This window comes from Ovis canadensis, chromosome 16 (genome assembly GCF_042477335.2).
Source record: "Ovis canadensis isolate MfBH-ARS-UI-01 breed Bighorn chromosome 16, ARS-UI_OviCan_v2, whole genome shotgun sequence".
In the NCBI taxonomy this organism is placed as follows: domain Eukaryota; kingdom Metazoa; phylum Chordata; class Mammalia; order Artiodactyla; family Bovidae; genus Ovis; species Ovis canadensis.
The window spans coordinates 80,954,360-80,970,844 of NC_091260.1; the positions used below are offsets into that span (position 1 = coordinate 80,954,360).

Genomic DNA, 16,485 nt, shown 5'->3' on the forward strand with positions numbered 1-16,485 from the left:
CCAGGGAGGGGTGAGCATCCTGCTGACACAGGGCAGGCCCTTCCCCCTCAGAGCCAGCACACCTGTCCACCAGGACCATTCCAGGGCCCCTCCTCTCAGGGCCTAACTCACAAGTGGCCTCCGCGCGGTAGCTCTCCTGGGCCTGCTACACTGCTCCAGGTCCCCCTGTCCCCCTCACTGCACGTAACCGAAGTCTGGGGTGACAGATCACACAAGTCTTGGTGAACCTGGCCGCTTTCTTCACCAGCTCCCCCCAGCCAGGCTCTGGCCCGGACCACGCGCTCCGGAGACAGAGGGAGAAAGAAGGAACACACAGACAAAAAGCATCCCAAGGGCGAGGCAGAGGCTTCTTTTTATAAATCTCCATCTGTTATAATTCCTTTAAAAACGGGGGAAGGAGTAACAAAACAGTTGTCAGAGGTAATTTTCTAAGGGGAGCATCTCTAGCTAAACGGAGACGTCCAACACTGAGGGCCAGGCAGTGCTAGCGCGGGGTCTGCCAACCCCGAAAGCCTTGGAGGGTGCGGCAGTGAGAACCCCGCGGTGTCCGTGCCCGTGTCCGCGGAGGAGGCTCCGGGGCGGCGGCTCCCGTCTTTGGTCAGCACTGGGCGCTCACTTCATCTTTGGCTGGAGTAGAAGGTGGGCAAGGGTCACTCTGTACTCACCAGGACTCGTGCATGGCTTACTTTCACTTTTTATTATAAAAAAACACATACAAGAATTTTAAGAAATGATGACTAGTGGACAAATCAGGACCAGGGTGAGTTATTAAACCCATTTTTCTCTGTACAAATACTAAAATTCCGAAAAGTGGAATATCATCAAATGTGAGACACATTGTTGGCTGTCCGTATATACAGGGCACACGCGGGGGCCCGCCTGCGCAGGGCTGGGTGCAGACTCTGCGAGTCTGGACTCGCTCTCTCCTCCCGGGGCGGGGGCTGAGCGGCGGGAGAGGCGCCCCGGGTCTCGACCCTGAGCAGCGGCGGCCCCTGCCGGTGAGGACACTGGCAGAGTCTTCAGCCTCCGCCGCACGTGCTCCCAGTCAGTTGTTTGGGCACAAGGTCCAAAACTGGCTCAGGAACCAAATTAATGTTTTTATATTAAACTCATTACAAAATGCCACTCAGTTTCAAAAAGCGACAAAAAAAAAAAAAAAACTTTCTGCAGCAAAAAAGGGCTAAGTTCAAGTTTCTGTTGTTTGACCAAGACACACAAATTCCAGTCCAAACGTCCGTGCCCACCACAACCGGAAGGGAGACTTGCGTGGCTCGGGGCCAGCCCCGGTCTCTCGGCCTCGGCCCAGGGGGCGCAGCCCGGCCTCTCCCCAGGGCCCGGGGCTGCATCCTGGAGGCCAGCTGACCACCGGCCCCGAAACACATGAAGGCACTTGGGCGCGGCGCAGGCGCTCAGCCTCGCCCCTCCGCGCACAGCGCGCCCACCTCGTCCAGGGCACCAAGCACCGCGGCGGGGACGCTGCGCGCCGTCTCCCTGCGCCAGGCCTCCAGGATCTTGGAGATCTCCGCCGGGTTGCTGGGGCTCAGGTCACACAGGGCATACACTGCTGCCAGCTGGACCCCCCATGGGATATCTGAAAAGCATTTCCATATCAATCATCACAAGAGAAAAGCTCTGCTGTTCACAATCTTAATGTTGTTAATCTAGTGAATCGCTATTCATATACTTTCTGCCAGCAATGAAAACTAATAATAATAAAAACAAAATCGACAATGAAAGAAAAGCTCATTAAGTCCTCCCAGGAATGGAAGAAACAAAACGGAGCCCAGTCTTGACAGGCCCTTGGTGATGCTGGCACCCTGGGATGGCGTGCGGAGCAGAGGGCACATAGGGAGTGCCCCTCCTCCGGACTACAGCCAAGCTCTCCAGTGGCAGCTCTGGAAGGACCACACCCAGCACTTAAGGTTCAACAGAATATGGATCCCACAGCATCCATCAAATAAACAACTTCATTTTCCCAAGGCAAGTATTTACACATGGACTTTGGAAAGGAAAAACAATGAAATGAGAGCAAATGAGAAACTGGTTTTTAGTATGAAAGTGTTAGTCACTCAGTCGTGTCCAACTCTTTGCAACTCCATGGACTGTAGCCTGCCAGACTCCTCTGTCCATGGGATTCTCTAGGCAAGAATACTGGAGTGAGCTGCCACTCTCTTCTCCAGGGGATCTTTCTGACCCAGGGATCAAACCTGGGTCTCCTGCTTTGTCTGCATGCTCTTTACTGTCTGAGCGACCAGTGGAGCCCAATACAGTACAGCAAACACTCTTACACACCTGAACACAGTGCACGATCACAGACATGGCATTTCACTGTAGACCAGAGCTAGCGTAGAGATTATGGTATGTAAGAGTTCCCGTTTAGCCTGAGTTTATTTAGGAGTTATTTAATTCAAGCTTAATTTAGTTCAATTTTACTCGCTAAGTTGTCCCCGACTCCTGCGACTCCGTGGGCTGGAGTCTGCCGGGCTCCTCTGTCCATACAATTCTCCAGGCAAGAATACTGGAGTGGGTTGCCATTTCCTTCTCCAATTTTAGTTAAATTCACTAAACTATTTAGTTTAAAAAATTTAGGAGTCATTTCTTTAACCTTATTATTCACTATACACTGTTAGTGATGCAGTGTTCAACAGGAAGCGTCACACAACCCACAGGCTCAGATGGCGATGCTGTGGGTGCGGGCAGTGCTGCTCCAGCTTTAGAGTGACTTCCCCGTTCAGCTACATGGCCACCAGAGAAGGGGACACAAGGCTAAAACAAAAAGCCTAACAGAGGAGTCACACGGGGCGTGAAAGCCACCGTGATGAGCAGGAGTGCGTGCGCAGCTGCGGCTCTGGCCTCAGGCCCAGCTGTGAGCTGGCGGCATGATCCAGCTCGAGGTCTCTCCTGGGGCGTCCGCTTCCTGAGCATAACACAGCCAGCGCCGCCCAGGAGGGCTGTCCGGGGACCCCTATGCTGCACTGGCGGCAGGCCCAAGTGAGTTCCCTCGAGCCTCCTTCCTCATAGGAAATGTCTGAGCTGGCGGCTCTGGGGACAGTCCGTCAGCCACCTTCCAGCAACTCTAAGATGACAACACCCTGTCTAGATGGGAGGGGAACACCGTCTAGCGGGAAGGGAACACTCTCACGGGCATTATCTCAGCAGATCAAAGAGAAAGAAGTTCTCAGCAGCTCAACCTGCCGAGTCTCACCCTGGAAGAGGACAATCCAGAGGTTAAGCTCATCTGGGATGTAGATTTCAGATGTCACTGTGCGCTCCTCACGAAGCTGTGTAAACGCATTACCCCTTGATGGCACAGCATTCAAATAAAAACAAGAGGGACTCACTGCTTCAAAGGGTCACTTTTTGAGCTTTAAGCTCTTCCCGAATAAGACTATAAAATTACATGCTATGCGGTATGCACATTAAAGGAAATAGGTAGCGTGAAGACTGGCTCAGGGGTTTCCAGTCTCCGAGTTCTCCCGGGTGCTACAGACAGACACCCAGGCTGCAGTGAAGCCGCTGCTTCTCATGTGTGACCCCACTTATCATCAGGACACACCTTCGGCTGGGCGCGTGGGGACAGCGGGGGTCATGGGGCGGCATGAAGCCAGCGCCAACGGCTGCTGAGACAGAATGCCAGCACCAGGTCAGGAAGAGTCCCTTCCTCCTTAGGGGTTCGCCACCCAAGGGCATGAGTGGCGACCACGGAAACGGCAGGAAACCCACACAGGTTCTAATGCCGGTGCTGAGAACACAGGCAGAGTGTGGCTTCGTCAAACTCACGCCCAAGCAGTGGGGGACATGCAGAGCACGGCACACGGTTAAGAACGCGAGAGACACTGGATGAGAGGAATGCAAATGATCTGAAAATAAGTGTGATAGACAGAAGCTGTACCTTCATCCTGCGCATGCTGGATAAACATACCAATCACCGTACTAATGTTCTTCACCGCAGACGGGAACCCTTCCTTCAAACCCAACTGACCTAAACGACCTAGAGGGGGAAAAAAAAAATGTAAACAACCTTGGGTTAACTGCTAACTTTTCATAAGAATTTAAAACTTATGTTTCCTTTTGTTCAACATTATGTGCACTGAGCTTCAGGATCTGAAACCAGGTTGTTGCTGCTGCTGCTGCTTAGTTGCTCAGTCGTGTCCGACTCTTTTGAGACCCCACGGACTGTAGCCCACCAGGCTCCTCTGTCCATGGGCTTCCCGAGGCAAAAACACTGGAATGGGTTGCCATTCCCTTCTCCAGGGGGTCTTCCTGACCCAGGGATGGAACCCGGGTCTCCTGCATTGCAGGTGGGGTCTTTACCACGGAGCCACCAGAAAGCCCAGTGTCAAAGAAGTACACCCACAATTAAGTACACCCAACAGGCTACTGAAGTACTCCTCTCATCAGCTACAGACTGTCCCGAGACCAGATTTTCTCCAAATACCTCAACCGGAACAACGTGCAGCCACAAGAGAATGCAAAGCAGCTATGGGAAACCAGACAGTGAAGAGGCTTACAACAAGATAAGGTTCCATTCTATTTTTGTTTGGAGATGGCTGGTTTTCATTAAAAATGCCATTTACAACTACTAGTATCATTTTATTAATTTCAAATGAATAGCTAAAATTTTTTTAAAGTATGAGTTCTAACTTCAACTACAGTCATTGACACACAAAACCTGGGCTGACGAAAGCTCTTTGGGGGTCTCACCAGGGAACTCACCAGGACAACGCTCCTCGCCGAGCCGCCACTCACCTGGGGGCACTGGCCTGCTCCAGAGCAGGAGCCCTCCCTGCCCCAGGGCCAGCCGTGTGGCCTGCCCCCTCTCGCGTGGGAGGGGGGTTCCAGGGCGAGCCTTAGATGCCGCTGTGCCCAGGGCCACTCCCCGGGCTCTTGCGGCCAGGTCACCCTGCCCAGGCACCGCTGTGCCCACGTGCTATCTCAGTGCTACAGACAGCCCACAGCTTTGTCTGTGAACCAGTCTACCTGGCCCTCTGTGTTGGCCACGGAGAAACCGAGGCAAAGGGCACCACAGGAGCTGGTCACTCTGCATCCCCCATAAGGGCTCGTTGTGCTGGTTACATGCACCCTGGACGCTGCAACAGACACAGCCCTCCAGGAAACTCTTTCTACCAGGGACTCCCCGGGTAAAGCCCAACCCGGGGTGAAACCGTAAGCGTCTGGATCCTGTCTCAGGCAGTCCTTCTCTGAGGCTGAAAAGTAACAGGCTTCAGAGATGAGAAAGTCAAGGCACTGTCACTCTTAAATACCTCCTTGCATGAGGTCGAAGTGCTAAGTGCCTGTCCCCAGCCCTGTCCCCTGAGACCATCTATGAGGAGTGTTCAGTGCACGACTCACAGCAGAGAAAGCGGTAGGGTGCATGCCTCCACAGCTGTGGGGCCACGTGGCTGTGTCCCTAGGAAACACGTGGGCTTCCCTGGTGGCTCAGCGGTAAAGAATCCACCTGCTGGTGCAGGGAATGTGGGTTCAATCCCTGGACTGGGAAAGCTCCCTGGAGAAGAGAATGGCAACCCACCTCAGTGTTCCTGCCTGGAGAATCCCATGGACAGAGGAGCCTGGAGGGCTACCATCTACGGGGTCGCAAAGAGTCGGACACGACTCAGCTACTGCAGCATCACCGCCAGGTAACACCTGACTGTATTATACTGGGTCCTCTTCTTTTAATTAAAGACGCTTAATGAGTCGGATTTCAGAAGCTATCTACCAGAGTACATCAGAGATACAGTAAGAAAAACTCATGAATCTGAGTATACGGTTCAGGACTTGGCACTTACACATATGATGACTTGACAAAGATGATGGATAAATATGCTAAAGAGATGGGAAGAGAAGGTCCCCCCCCAGAAGGAATGTGGGCGAGTCCAAGGCAGCTGGGCCACAATGAAATTCAGGTAAGAAACATGGAGGTGATCTCAGATCAAAGACAACACGCTCCACACTCAGGGAGGCCTGAGGAGAGCTGAGGGTCATAGGGAATGTGGCCTAGTCTACAGGGCAGGGCTCAGAGCGGAATAGTCACCCAGGGCTCTCTGTCACGGTTTTATATGCAGGTATGTTAGGGAAAGGATGTTAAGACAGTTCCACAGAAAAGCTGAATGACGTGGCGAGACCCTGGACAGAAATGAAGCAGGACCGGCTACCACAGGAGACGTGCAAACCCTGGTGGGAGGGACAGGGCCGCCCGAGCTCCGGGCTCTGCTGACCTCAGCCGGGCTGTTTAAGAGTTAGAACGCTCGGGGCAGCAAGTGGTATCATGTGGCTTTATATGCCTCTGTGTCCAGTGGAGGCCGACTTCCAGCCTCACTCCACTCCCTTTCGACTCAGGACCTCAGACGCACTCACCTGTCCCCACACCCCAGCTCTGCCGGGCTCTCCACTCCTCCAGAGCCCTGGGCTCCACTGGCATTCAGGCAGGTTAATAATCAGGCGTGCCCACGGTGTGTGCTCACGGTGGTATTCACACTCCAACCCTGCACCAGATGGCCTTGGATCATCCTGCTTTATTTCCCAAGGAGCAGAAACCCCACTGGGATTTACACATTTAGAGTTAAGAATGCAGATGATTCCTGTTTCATGAACACCTGCTGTGTGACTTCATTTATTATTATGAAGTCATACTAACCAACTTAATTATTCACTAAATTCTTTAGTAACTGTCAGCTTCAGAAACTGTTAAGATGCTTCTCCAACTCTTTCTTCTCAGAAACGGCTCAAACTCCACCTGAGATGAGTGCATGGGAAGGACAGCACCTGTCCCGCCCTAAAGATCTCTCAGGATTCCGCCCCGTCCTCAGACTGGGCCTCACGGGTGCCCAGCCCCAGTCCCCCACTAAGGAAGCCCCCAGCACCTGCTGTGCATGGGGGTCAGGAGAGCCTTCAGTGCCAACAGACATTGAGCAAAGCTCGCTGAGGCCCTCCTGGAACGGCCTGGCGGCCCCCTGCCCTCTGCACACCAGCCTTTCAGGCATGTGAGCTCCACCCACCCTGGTCCTCCTGTGACCAAGCAGCGTTTGCCAGGTAGGCCAGACTCTTGTTATTTTCCACGTGACACTTGCTTCCTAATTACCCTTCCTTTGATCTACATTTACCTCTACATTACTGTTTTATTATACAGTACTGTTAACTAAATATTAATTATCCATTATTAATTACTCCTATGGGCTTTCATGGTGCTCAGATAGTAAAGAATCCACCTGCAGGATGGGAGACCGGAGTTTGATTCCCGGGTCAGGAAGATCCCCTGGAGGAGGGCATGGCAACCCACCCCAGTATTCTTGCCTGGAGAGAGTATTCTTGCATGGACAGAGGAGCTGGGCTGGCTACAGTCCATGGGGTCACAAAGAGATGGACATGAATTATTGCTGTAAGATACACAACTGCATTATATGTCACTCTTAATTATGTGTGTGCATATATATATATATATATATATATTACTCTAAATAATATGTCATCAAATCTTACAAACTATTCTGTCAAAGTGTTAGTTGCTCAGTTCAGTTCAGTTCAGTCACTCAGTCGTGTCTGACTCTTTGCGACCCCATGAATCGTAGCACGCCAGGCCTCCCTGTCCATCACCATCTCCCGGAGTTCACTCAAACTCATGTCTATCGAGTCAGTGATGCCATCCAGCCATCTCATCCTGTCTCATCCCCTTCTCATCCTGCCCTCAATCCCTCCCAGCATCAGAGTCTTTTCCAATGAGTCAACTCTTTGCATGAGGTGGCCAAAGTACTAGAGTTTCAGCGTCAGCATCATTCCTTCCAAAGAAATCCCAGTCGTGTCCAACTCTTTAACCCCAAGGACTATAGTCCGCCAGCCTCCTCTGTGAATGGAATTCTCTAGACACAGAGGAGAATTCTCAAGAGGTACGAACAATCCTTCTTGAATCCGTAAGAGAAGCTGCTACTGAAACCAGGGTTTCCAGACACACTGATGCCATCACCTGACAGCTAGAAACGCAGCTACTGGCCCGTCCGTGTTCTGGCGGCCCCGCCGGGGACACTGATCTCACAGGCTCAGGAGAGCTGCACCCTAAGAAGCCATCTGTGCTCCCACACCTCCATGCTTTCCTGTTCGGAATCTTAACTCCAAAGTATATGTTGGGTTATCTCCAGTGAAAATTAGTAAATGTCCACCTTGCAACCAGGCTGTTGTCAAGACTCAGCTTAAGTATTTATCTGCAACATTCCTATGTTTGCAGGCGAACGCGCACAGTGCATGTCAGCAGACACAGCAACAAAAGCAGTCAGAGCCACTGTATTTCTTCCTGTGATCCACTTACAAGACTGATTCACACGACTTAAAAATTCTTAAACCTCATTTCAAATGGTATTATCTTTCAGTTTTAATTAAATGCCAAAGATACAGAGGATGAGACTGTTTCAACTTTTTCTGACCTCATGGACTGCAGGACGCCAGGCGTCCCCGTCTTTCACCATCTAACGGAGTTTGTTCAAACTCATGTCCACTGAACCGGTGATGCCATCCAGCCATTTCTTCCTCTGTCATCCCCTTCTCCTCCCACCTTCAATCTTTCCCAGCATCAGGGTCTTTTCCAGTGAGTCAGTTCTTCACATCAGATGGCCAAAGTATTGGAGCTTCAGCTTCAGCATCAGTCCTTCCAAAGAACATTCAGGACTGACTCCCTTTAGGATTTACTGGTTGGATCTTCTTGCAGTACAAGAGACTCTCAAAGAGTTCTCCAACACCACAGTTCAAAAGCATCAATTCTTTGGTGCTCAGCTTTCTTTATGGTCCAACTCTCACATCCATACGTGACTACTGGGAAAACCATAGCTCTGACTAGATGGACCTTTGTCGGCAATGTAATGTCTCTGGTTTTTAGTATGCTGTCTAGGTTGGTCATAGCTTTTCTTCCAAGGAGCAAGAGTCTTTTAATTTCACGGCTGTAGTCACCATCTGCAGGGACTTTGGAGCCCAGGAAAATAAATCTGTCACTATTTCCACTGTTTCTCCATCTATTTGCCATGAAGTGATGGGACTGGATCCCATGATCTTAGTTTTTTGAACGTTTTAAGCCAACTTTTTCACTCTCCTCTTTCACCTTCATCAAGAGGCTCTTTAGTTCCTCTTCACTTTCTGCCATAGGGTGTTGTCATCTGTGTATCTGCTGCTGCTGCTAAGTCACTTCAGTTGTGTTTGACTCTGTGTGACCCCACAGAAGGCTGCCCACTGGGCTCTCCCATCCCTGGGATCCTCCAGGCAAGAACACTGGAGTGGGTTGCCATTTCCTTCTCTAGTGCATGAAAGTGAAAAGTGAAAGTGAAGTCGCTCAGTCGTGTCCAACTCTTAGCGACCCCATGGACTGCAGCCTACCAGGCTCCACCGTCCATGGGATTTTCCAGGCAAGAGTACTGGAGTGGGGTGCCATCGCCTTCTCTGCTGCATATCTGAGGTTATTTATTGATATTTTTCCTTGCAATCTTGATTCCAGCTTGTGCTTCATCTAACCCAGTATTTTGCATGATGTACACTGCATATAAGTTAAATAAGCAGGGTGACAATTTACAGCCTTGATTTACTCCTTTTCCTATTTGGAACGAGTCTGTTGTTCCATGTCCAGTTCTAACTGTTGCTTCTTGACCTGCGTACAGATTTCTCAGGAGGCAGGTTAAGGTGATCTGGTATTCCCATCTCTTTCAGAATTTTCCAGTTTGTTGTGATCCACACAGTCAAAGGATTTAGTATAGTCAATGAAGCAGATGTTTTTTCTCTTGCTTTTTCTATGATCCAACGGATGTTGGCAATTTGATCCCTGGTTCTTCTGTCTTTTCTAAGTCCAGCCTGACCATCTGGAAATTCTTGGTTCACGTACTATTGAAGCCTAGCTTGGAGAATTTTGAGCATTATTTTGCTAGCGTGTGAAATGAGTGCAATTGTGTGGTAGTTTGTACATTCTTTGGCATTGCCTTTCTTTGGGATTGGAATGAAAACTGATTTTTTCCAGTCCTGTGGCCACTGCTGAGTTTTCCAAATTTGCTGGCATACTGAGTGCAGCACTTTAACAGCATCATCTTTAAGGATTTGAAACAGCTCAACTGAAATTCCATCACCTCCACTAGCTTTGTTCACAGTGATGTTTCCTAAGGCCCACGTGACTTCTCACTCCAAGATGTGTGTGTAGTCATGATGACTATCTTCAATGACCTAATGGGCCCTGACAAAGGAATTGGGTGAACCCAGTTTTGTTTGCTCCCAGGAGATGAATACATGGCAGAGAGTCAGTTCATAGTAAAGACAGCCTTCTAATAATGAATAGATCATATCAGTGATAATGAAATAACATAAGGAATGGAGAGCAGTTTGTCAGAGATGTGGCATAAAAAGGAAGAAAGTAAGTCAAAGTAAAAAGTAAAGACCTGTAAGGAGCAAACAGAGCAGCAGAACTAAAGGGTCACCGAGGTCCTCTTCAGACCTGAGACTAACAACAATCCGTTTCATTTAAAATATTTTTAAGCAGTGATTTTAATTTCTGTATATTCAGCTTAGAATTATAGAAACAAAATAAAACTAGTTCCAATTACGGAAGTACATTGTTATCCTTGCTAAGCAAGAACCAAAAAAAAAAAAAAGGGTGAAAGTAGGGAAGGTAAACTTATTTTATAAATCAAATTAGACTATAACTTATAGCAATTTATGTATCCTGGTATGTATATGTATATATCTGTCTGTATATTAAAATTAGTATCTGGGAATCAAGACTTCGATTATAAATAAAATGTACTAACAAGAAAAATCTTGACTCTCTGACAAAGATGAATAAAATGTTAACTTATAAAGAGTATGAGTAATGAAAATTAATTTATTGCAAAAGTACCAACGCTAATGGCTGTAAAGCCAGTCATAGTGAAGTTTCAGTCAACATTTACCATTATTCCACAGTTACTCTCCCACCAAGACAGCATCAATAACAAGAACAAATTCAGTACAAGAGACAACTCACCGATGAGCCTCAGAACTGACGCTACGATGATATCAGGAGTGTAGGCGATGTTCGGATGCCCTTTTCTGTACTTTATCCACCTATCCATTACAGGCCACAGCTCCTTGCTGCAAGATAACAACAAATATAGACACGTATGTATGTGTATGAAAGTATGCACGCCCACCATGGCTCAAATATTAAGAACCTATCTAAAAATGGTGTATAAGTGACAACCAGTGACGAAGAGGAACTTCTAAAGACGCAGCATTTTTGGCTAACAATAGAACAGACTCTGAAAGCTCAGACTTTCCAGCCATCCAGGATCTCAGTGCTCACAGCGGCTTCAGGACAGCTGCAAACACCCGCGCCGGCGTCTTTCTTCTGTTCAGGCCCTCTGCACAGGGCAGAGCGCGCGGCACCGCCCCCGAGCTGCAGAAGTGGGCCGCGGAGTCTGGAGTTCATGTGCGCCCTCTAGACACCAGGAGCACCTGTGTTCTAGAAGCCTCGTTTCCTGGGGAGGAGCAAGGGCAGTCTGTACTTCATAAAGAAGAACTAAACCAGAGGAAACGAACCACACTTCACAGGGATTAAAGGAGCTTTCTACTGAACAGTGGCAATTCCTCTTTGCTTGCTCTTTTCAAAAATGTATTAACTTCTTACACAGTATTTATAACAGTAGAAAAGTTTAATACAGACAAACAAAAGGAAAATGTAAATTAAAAGCACCCCAAATAACACACTGTCAGTTAACTATCATTCTTTTAATTTGGGGCTTTTCCTTCCACACACGTCTACACCTGCATTTATGTAAGAAACACACAGTGACCACAGAGCTCAGGGATCAGGGTCACAAGTCGCTCAGGTAGGGATCCTGCCTTTCACCACTCTGTCCACTCCACCGGGGGGGCCCTGGACAAAGCAGCTCTCCCTGGCACCGTCCACAGTGGCCTCACCTTTCACTGGGAGAAGGGCCCTGCCCCCAGCTCCTAGGAAGAGGGGACCCAGGGTAGCCACTCGCTCGTCATTACACAGCACAGAACAGATGGCCCTGGCACTTTCTTAGTAACAGGCTACGAAACACTTTCGTCTCAACACATACAGATCTATGCAGCACGGCTCTTAATTCTAAAATGGCTGTGCCTCCTTACACAGACGCCCCAGAATTCAGTGATCTGTTGCTTCACATTTAGATATGGCATCTTTTCCCAGTGTTAGGAGAAAACAAGTTTCCACAGGATATCAAGATACATACTATCAATCCTTTGGGGACTCCTTTTCAATGTCATAAGCCCCTTTAAACCAGCCTCTCTCAGTCAGAGTTGTAAGAAAATTAAGGTTATATTCAACCACGGAACAATTATAAATACTTGACTATTTTTCCATTCTCCAAAGATGCTGCATATTTGATGCACAGAGAAAAGTTAGCTCATTACACAAAACAGATGCCTGAGCATATCAGACTCCGCTCTCTCCTGCAACTCCAGCAAGAAGAGGCGCCAGGGCAGAATCCCGAACAGCCCTGCTCCTATGGCCTCTCCACAGCACCTGAACGTTATGACAGTGATCACGGCATTCCATCTACACGTGCTCGCGGAGCGCCTCGCTTGAGTAGGCACAGGTCTCCACGTGCCAGGGAGGCCAGGGAACCAAAGGCCCCCCACTCATCAGATCCATTTCCCATTGGGAAAGAGACAGTAATGAGCGAATACAATGAAAAGTAGTGAAAGGTACCATAAGAAAATAAAGTGAGGGGCTGTCACAGCGACACTGGCATTTTACAAGCAGTTTTATTAATTCTTACCAAATCAAAATGTGCCTTCTAAACGGTTCAGCTGCCTTAAAAGGAAAAATGATTTAAACCACAATTCGGCAATCGCTGAACGTACTGCTGACAATTCAAATAATCCAGCCTGAGTCAGGAGAGCAGTCGTACCTGATAATGTTGTCGTGCGTCCAAACCCACTTCTGATGGCAGCAGAGCAGATCGATGGCACATACGTGCTCCCAAGTGCTATCACTCAGGTCTTCCCCAAACCTTGCACTGGGCTGAAATTCTGTTTTTGGACATAACTGTATGGTCAAAAGCAGCTTAGAAACCATGAAGCCAACATCTACAGGCGCATTCTAGCAAATAAAGGGAAAAAAAAGGGAATTTAGAATTTCGAATGTAACGCACCTTCTGTGGGTGATCTTAAGGCACATAACGAGCATCAGATGAGTCATCATGTCACTTTAAAAGACACCCTTTGAAAGCTGGATTTTGAAGAGGGAACTGTGTTTATCTAGGCGTAGTACCTGTCCCTAAATAATTATACAATAGTGCCAGAGAGGCCAGGTAAAAAGCTCCAGGCACAATGCAGAAGCCAACCAGGATAGAAAAGACTCCACAATCCACACAGGAACGCAAAGTGTCATTAACTCAAACCAGAGAATTAAAGTTACAAATAAAAAAAAGTTTTTAATATTTAAAAATTCTTTAATAAACTCATTCAGCCATCTTTCTGACCGTATGTATCAACCTGCTTTTTCCAGAAATTCAAAAAACTGAACAAGACTGTACTAGAGTCTTTCGTCTGCCTCCTTTTACAGCTGAGCCCTGTCTTTCCACGTTCTTGAATGTAGAGGTAGTTTCAGCATGCCTTCTCACTGCTGAGCAGGGACCTGGTCATACCACGGTTTGGATATACCAAATCATGGATATACCATGGTTTATCCTTTCACCTACTGAAGACATGTGGCTCATTTACAGCTTTAGGCTACAGTTAATAACGCTGCTTTGGACATTTCTGTAGAAGCCTTTTTGTGGACATAAACTTGAATTCCCTTGGGTTCATATCAGCAGTGGATTTATAATGTTCTTCTCTTTCTTCAGTTTTTTTTTTATTGGGTTTTGTGATATAAACTGAACAAGGAGCTTTCAATCTCTGATGCCTGAAAAAGACTGGAATTAATTGGTTCTTTAAAGATAAGATTTAATGTTCAGGTAACATCTATACACCCTTCTTGTATACTGTTTCCAATTATCTTTTCAGCCTTTTGTAACTGAAAACTGGCTTACTGCAGTGTTCGACTCTGAAGCCAACTGTTGTGTGTGTCTACTGCTAAGAGGCCGCCCGGGTCGAGCTGCCTCTGTGACGCTGCAGGTGGCAGTCTTCTCATTTTTCACCCTCTGTCTCTACTCACATCTCCTCTCATCCTGAAATCTTGACTTTGCTTTTCTCTTTTTATAGTCATTTGAACTGAGTTATCTGTTTTATCAGCATTTTTTTAAAGGCAGTGTTTTTTTTTTTCATTCTCAACTTCATTACTGTTACTTTTTAATAAAATCACATTTTTTCTTTCCTAGATTCCTTCTCAAATTTTTAATTTTCAAGATGGTTATCAAAGAACTTTGTTCCTGTGTTTAATATTGAAGACATTTAAACTATCGAAATGAGTGTGAGTCTTCCAAAAATGAGAGGTCTCTGCTAATGAAGGATTCCAGATACTGAGATTTTACTTTGAGTTTCTATTTGTTCACAGACTGTCCAGAGACTGTGCATCTCAATCTCTGGGGAATTTTTATATAATTTTTAAATTATTTATGTCTAATTTTACTAAATCATTACCAGACAATTTTGAGTGTAAAATATTTACTTTTTAAAAATTAAAGTTCTTGTGTGGCCAAATTTATGACTGCTTTTGTAAATGTCATAGATATGAAAAAATAGCCTTCATTCAAGTTTACTTTTTGTGTTGTTGATTTCTGCTATCTCTTTACTTATTTTTTGAGTATCACATCTGTTGAGTTCTGTAAGACAGAATATGGACATCTTAGACTATAACGGTATTTTCCCCCCCAGGTATTTCTCTCTTTTTTTAAATAGCTTTGAGTTTATATTTTTATTTGACATGATACAGAAAAAATACACTTATTAAAATTCTCCCTTCTTTGTTAATCATGGCTTTTACCACCCTATCCTATCTAGCTTCAACCTGAACGGGCTGGAGGAGGAGACCCCCAGTGCACAAGCGGGAGGATTCAGCAGGGGAGGGCGCCCGGCCGGCCGGCAGGTAACCACAGAGGGCGGGACGCACGCCAGACGTGGGAGGGCTCTGCTCACGGCCAATGGAGTACAATCAGATTGGACCCCACACAACACACTCCAGACTGTGGAGGTGGACTGATGGAGGGCTGACTGCAGACCCGCTGTTTAATACTTCCCTAACTTTCTACCCACCAAGCCCTTCCCCTTTCTTAAGAAAATTAAAGTCTAATTGACAGTAACACCAGAAAGAACTAAAAAGGAAAGCACGATGGCACAGAAACACTGTCCACAGGTGCAAGCCAGTATTTTTTTTAAGAAAGGACAGTGATACAGTCCTAAAACAGGGCAGAACACAGTGAAAATCAACCTGTCACTCACTTCGGTGCCTCTTCAATATCTCGTCTTATAGTTTATCACTATCAATTCAGCACCCAGCAATTCTCATTAGAGAAAATCTATGAACAGAACACCAATCTACATATTATATTAGCACATCAGTCACTAAAGAAAATAAAGTAATAAAAGAAAGCACACAACACTCCAAAAAACTACAAATTTCATCAACTGGGAAGAACAGATTACATTCAGAAAAATCATCAAAGGAAGGAGTTGGCAATCTCAGTTTTCTCACCTAAGTACCACGTTTAGAAGCAGAGCTTTGCATCTTCTCGGGGCCCTTACATATGTAAGCATGGGTATGGCTCTCACCAGCGGCAAATTAGTACCCAAGATAAACTCAGCTCAATGGACATACTTAATGAACAAAATGCACAAGCTTGGACTAAAATGATATTCTGAAGGATCTAATATGAAGAATAGTAACTCTAAAATGCTCACGAACACAAAACCAAAGAAAACACTTATATAAGGTCTATGTGTGCAATATTGCACACAATAAAGAGAAACCTCACCTTCTCCCAATTGAGGAAGGCGCGCAAACAGTTCAGAACTTCTCCCTTGGCGCGCTGCCTGGCTACCAGCTGCATCGCCTTATTAATCACCGACTGAGAGATGAATACATCATGCCACATGTTTGCAATGAACAAAGTCAATTTCTCAGACTCTGGAAAATCTATGAGAAAGAAAACAAGATAATAAACCTTCATGTCTGATTAAGTGAGTAAATTACAAAGCAAGAACATATTTAAACAATGCCCCCCCCCTCCCCGTGCACAGCAAGGCCGCCTACACCTGAAGAAGAGGCAGCCCCATGAGGCCGGAGCCTCAGCTGCCTCAAATCCACTGTCCCTCCCACCTAACCCTGCAGTCCTCTTCCCCAGCCTCCAGCCAACTTTTCCCTTCGGCAAAGTTTCTTTAATCAAATTTGAAACCCAGCATGAGTATACACCACTGTAGAGAAGAGCAATAAACTCTAAAGCAAGCAGAGAAGGCAGACACCCTGTCTCAAGAGTCCACATTCAGAACCCTGCTACTAGACGAGTGTCCTTTCAGGCCGACCCCTTGATGGATCACAGCCTCGTTGTGGTGAAGCTG

The 16,485-nt window shown here is 47.0% G+C and overlaps 1 protein-coding gene across 2 annotated transcripts in view; it reads right to left on the reverse strand.

Moving 5' to 3' along the window:
• Positions 1-328: 328 nt before the first annotated feature.
• The window catches only part of ICE1 (interactor of little elongation complex ELL subunit 1), a 67,252-nt gene continuing 51,095 nt past the window's right edge, over positions 329-16,485 (reverse strand). Inside the window, exons 12-17 of one of the 2 annotated variants that reach the window (XM_069556167.1) lie at positions 15,903-16,063; positions 12,897-13,087; positions 10,982-11,088; positions 3,893-3,991; positions 1,443-1,591; positions 329-627 (exon numbers count right to left, since the gene is read on the reverse strand). In XM_069556167.1, coding sequence (XP_069412268.1) covers positions 613-627; positions 1,443-1,591; positions 3,893-3,991; positions 10,982-11,088; positions 12,897-13,087; positions 15,903-16,063 — 722 coding nt within the window. In that variant the 3' untranslated portion in view covers positions 329-612. Of the gene's footprint in view, positions 628-859; positions 1,592-3,892; positions 3,992-10,981; positions 11,089-12,896; positions 13,088-15,902; positions 16,064-16,485 lie in introns of those variants that run through there. The other variant, XM_069556168.1, reaches the window with a different exon arrangement.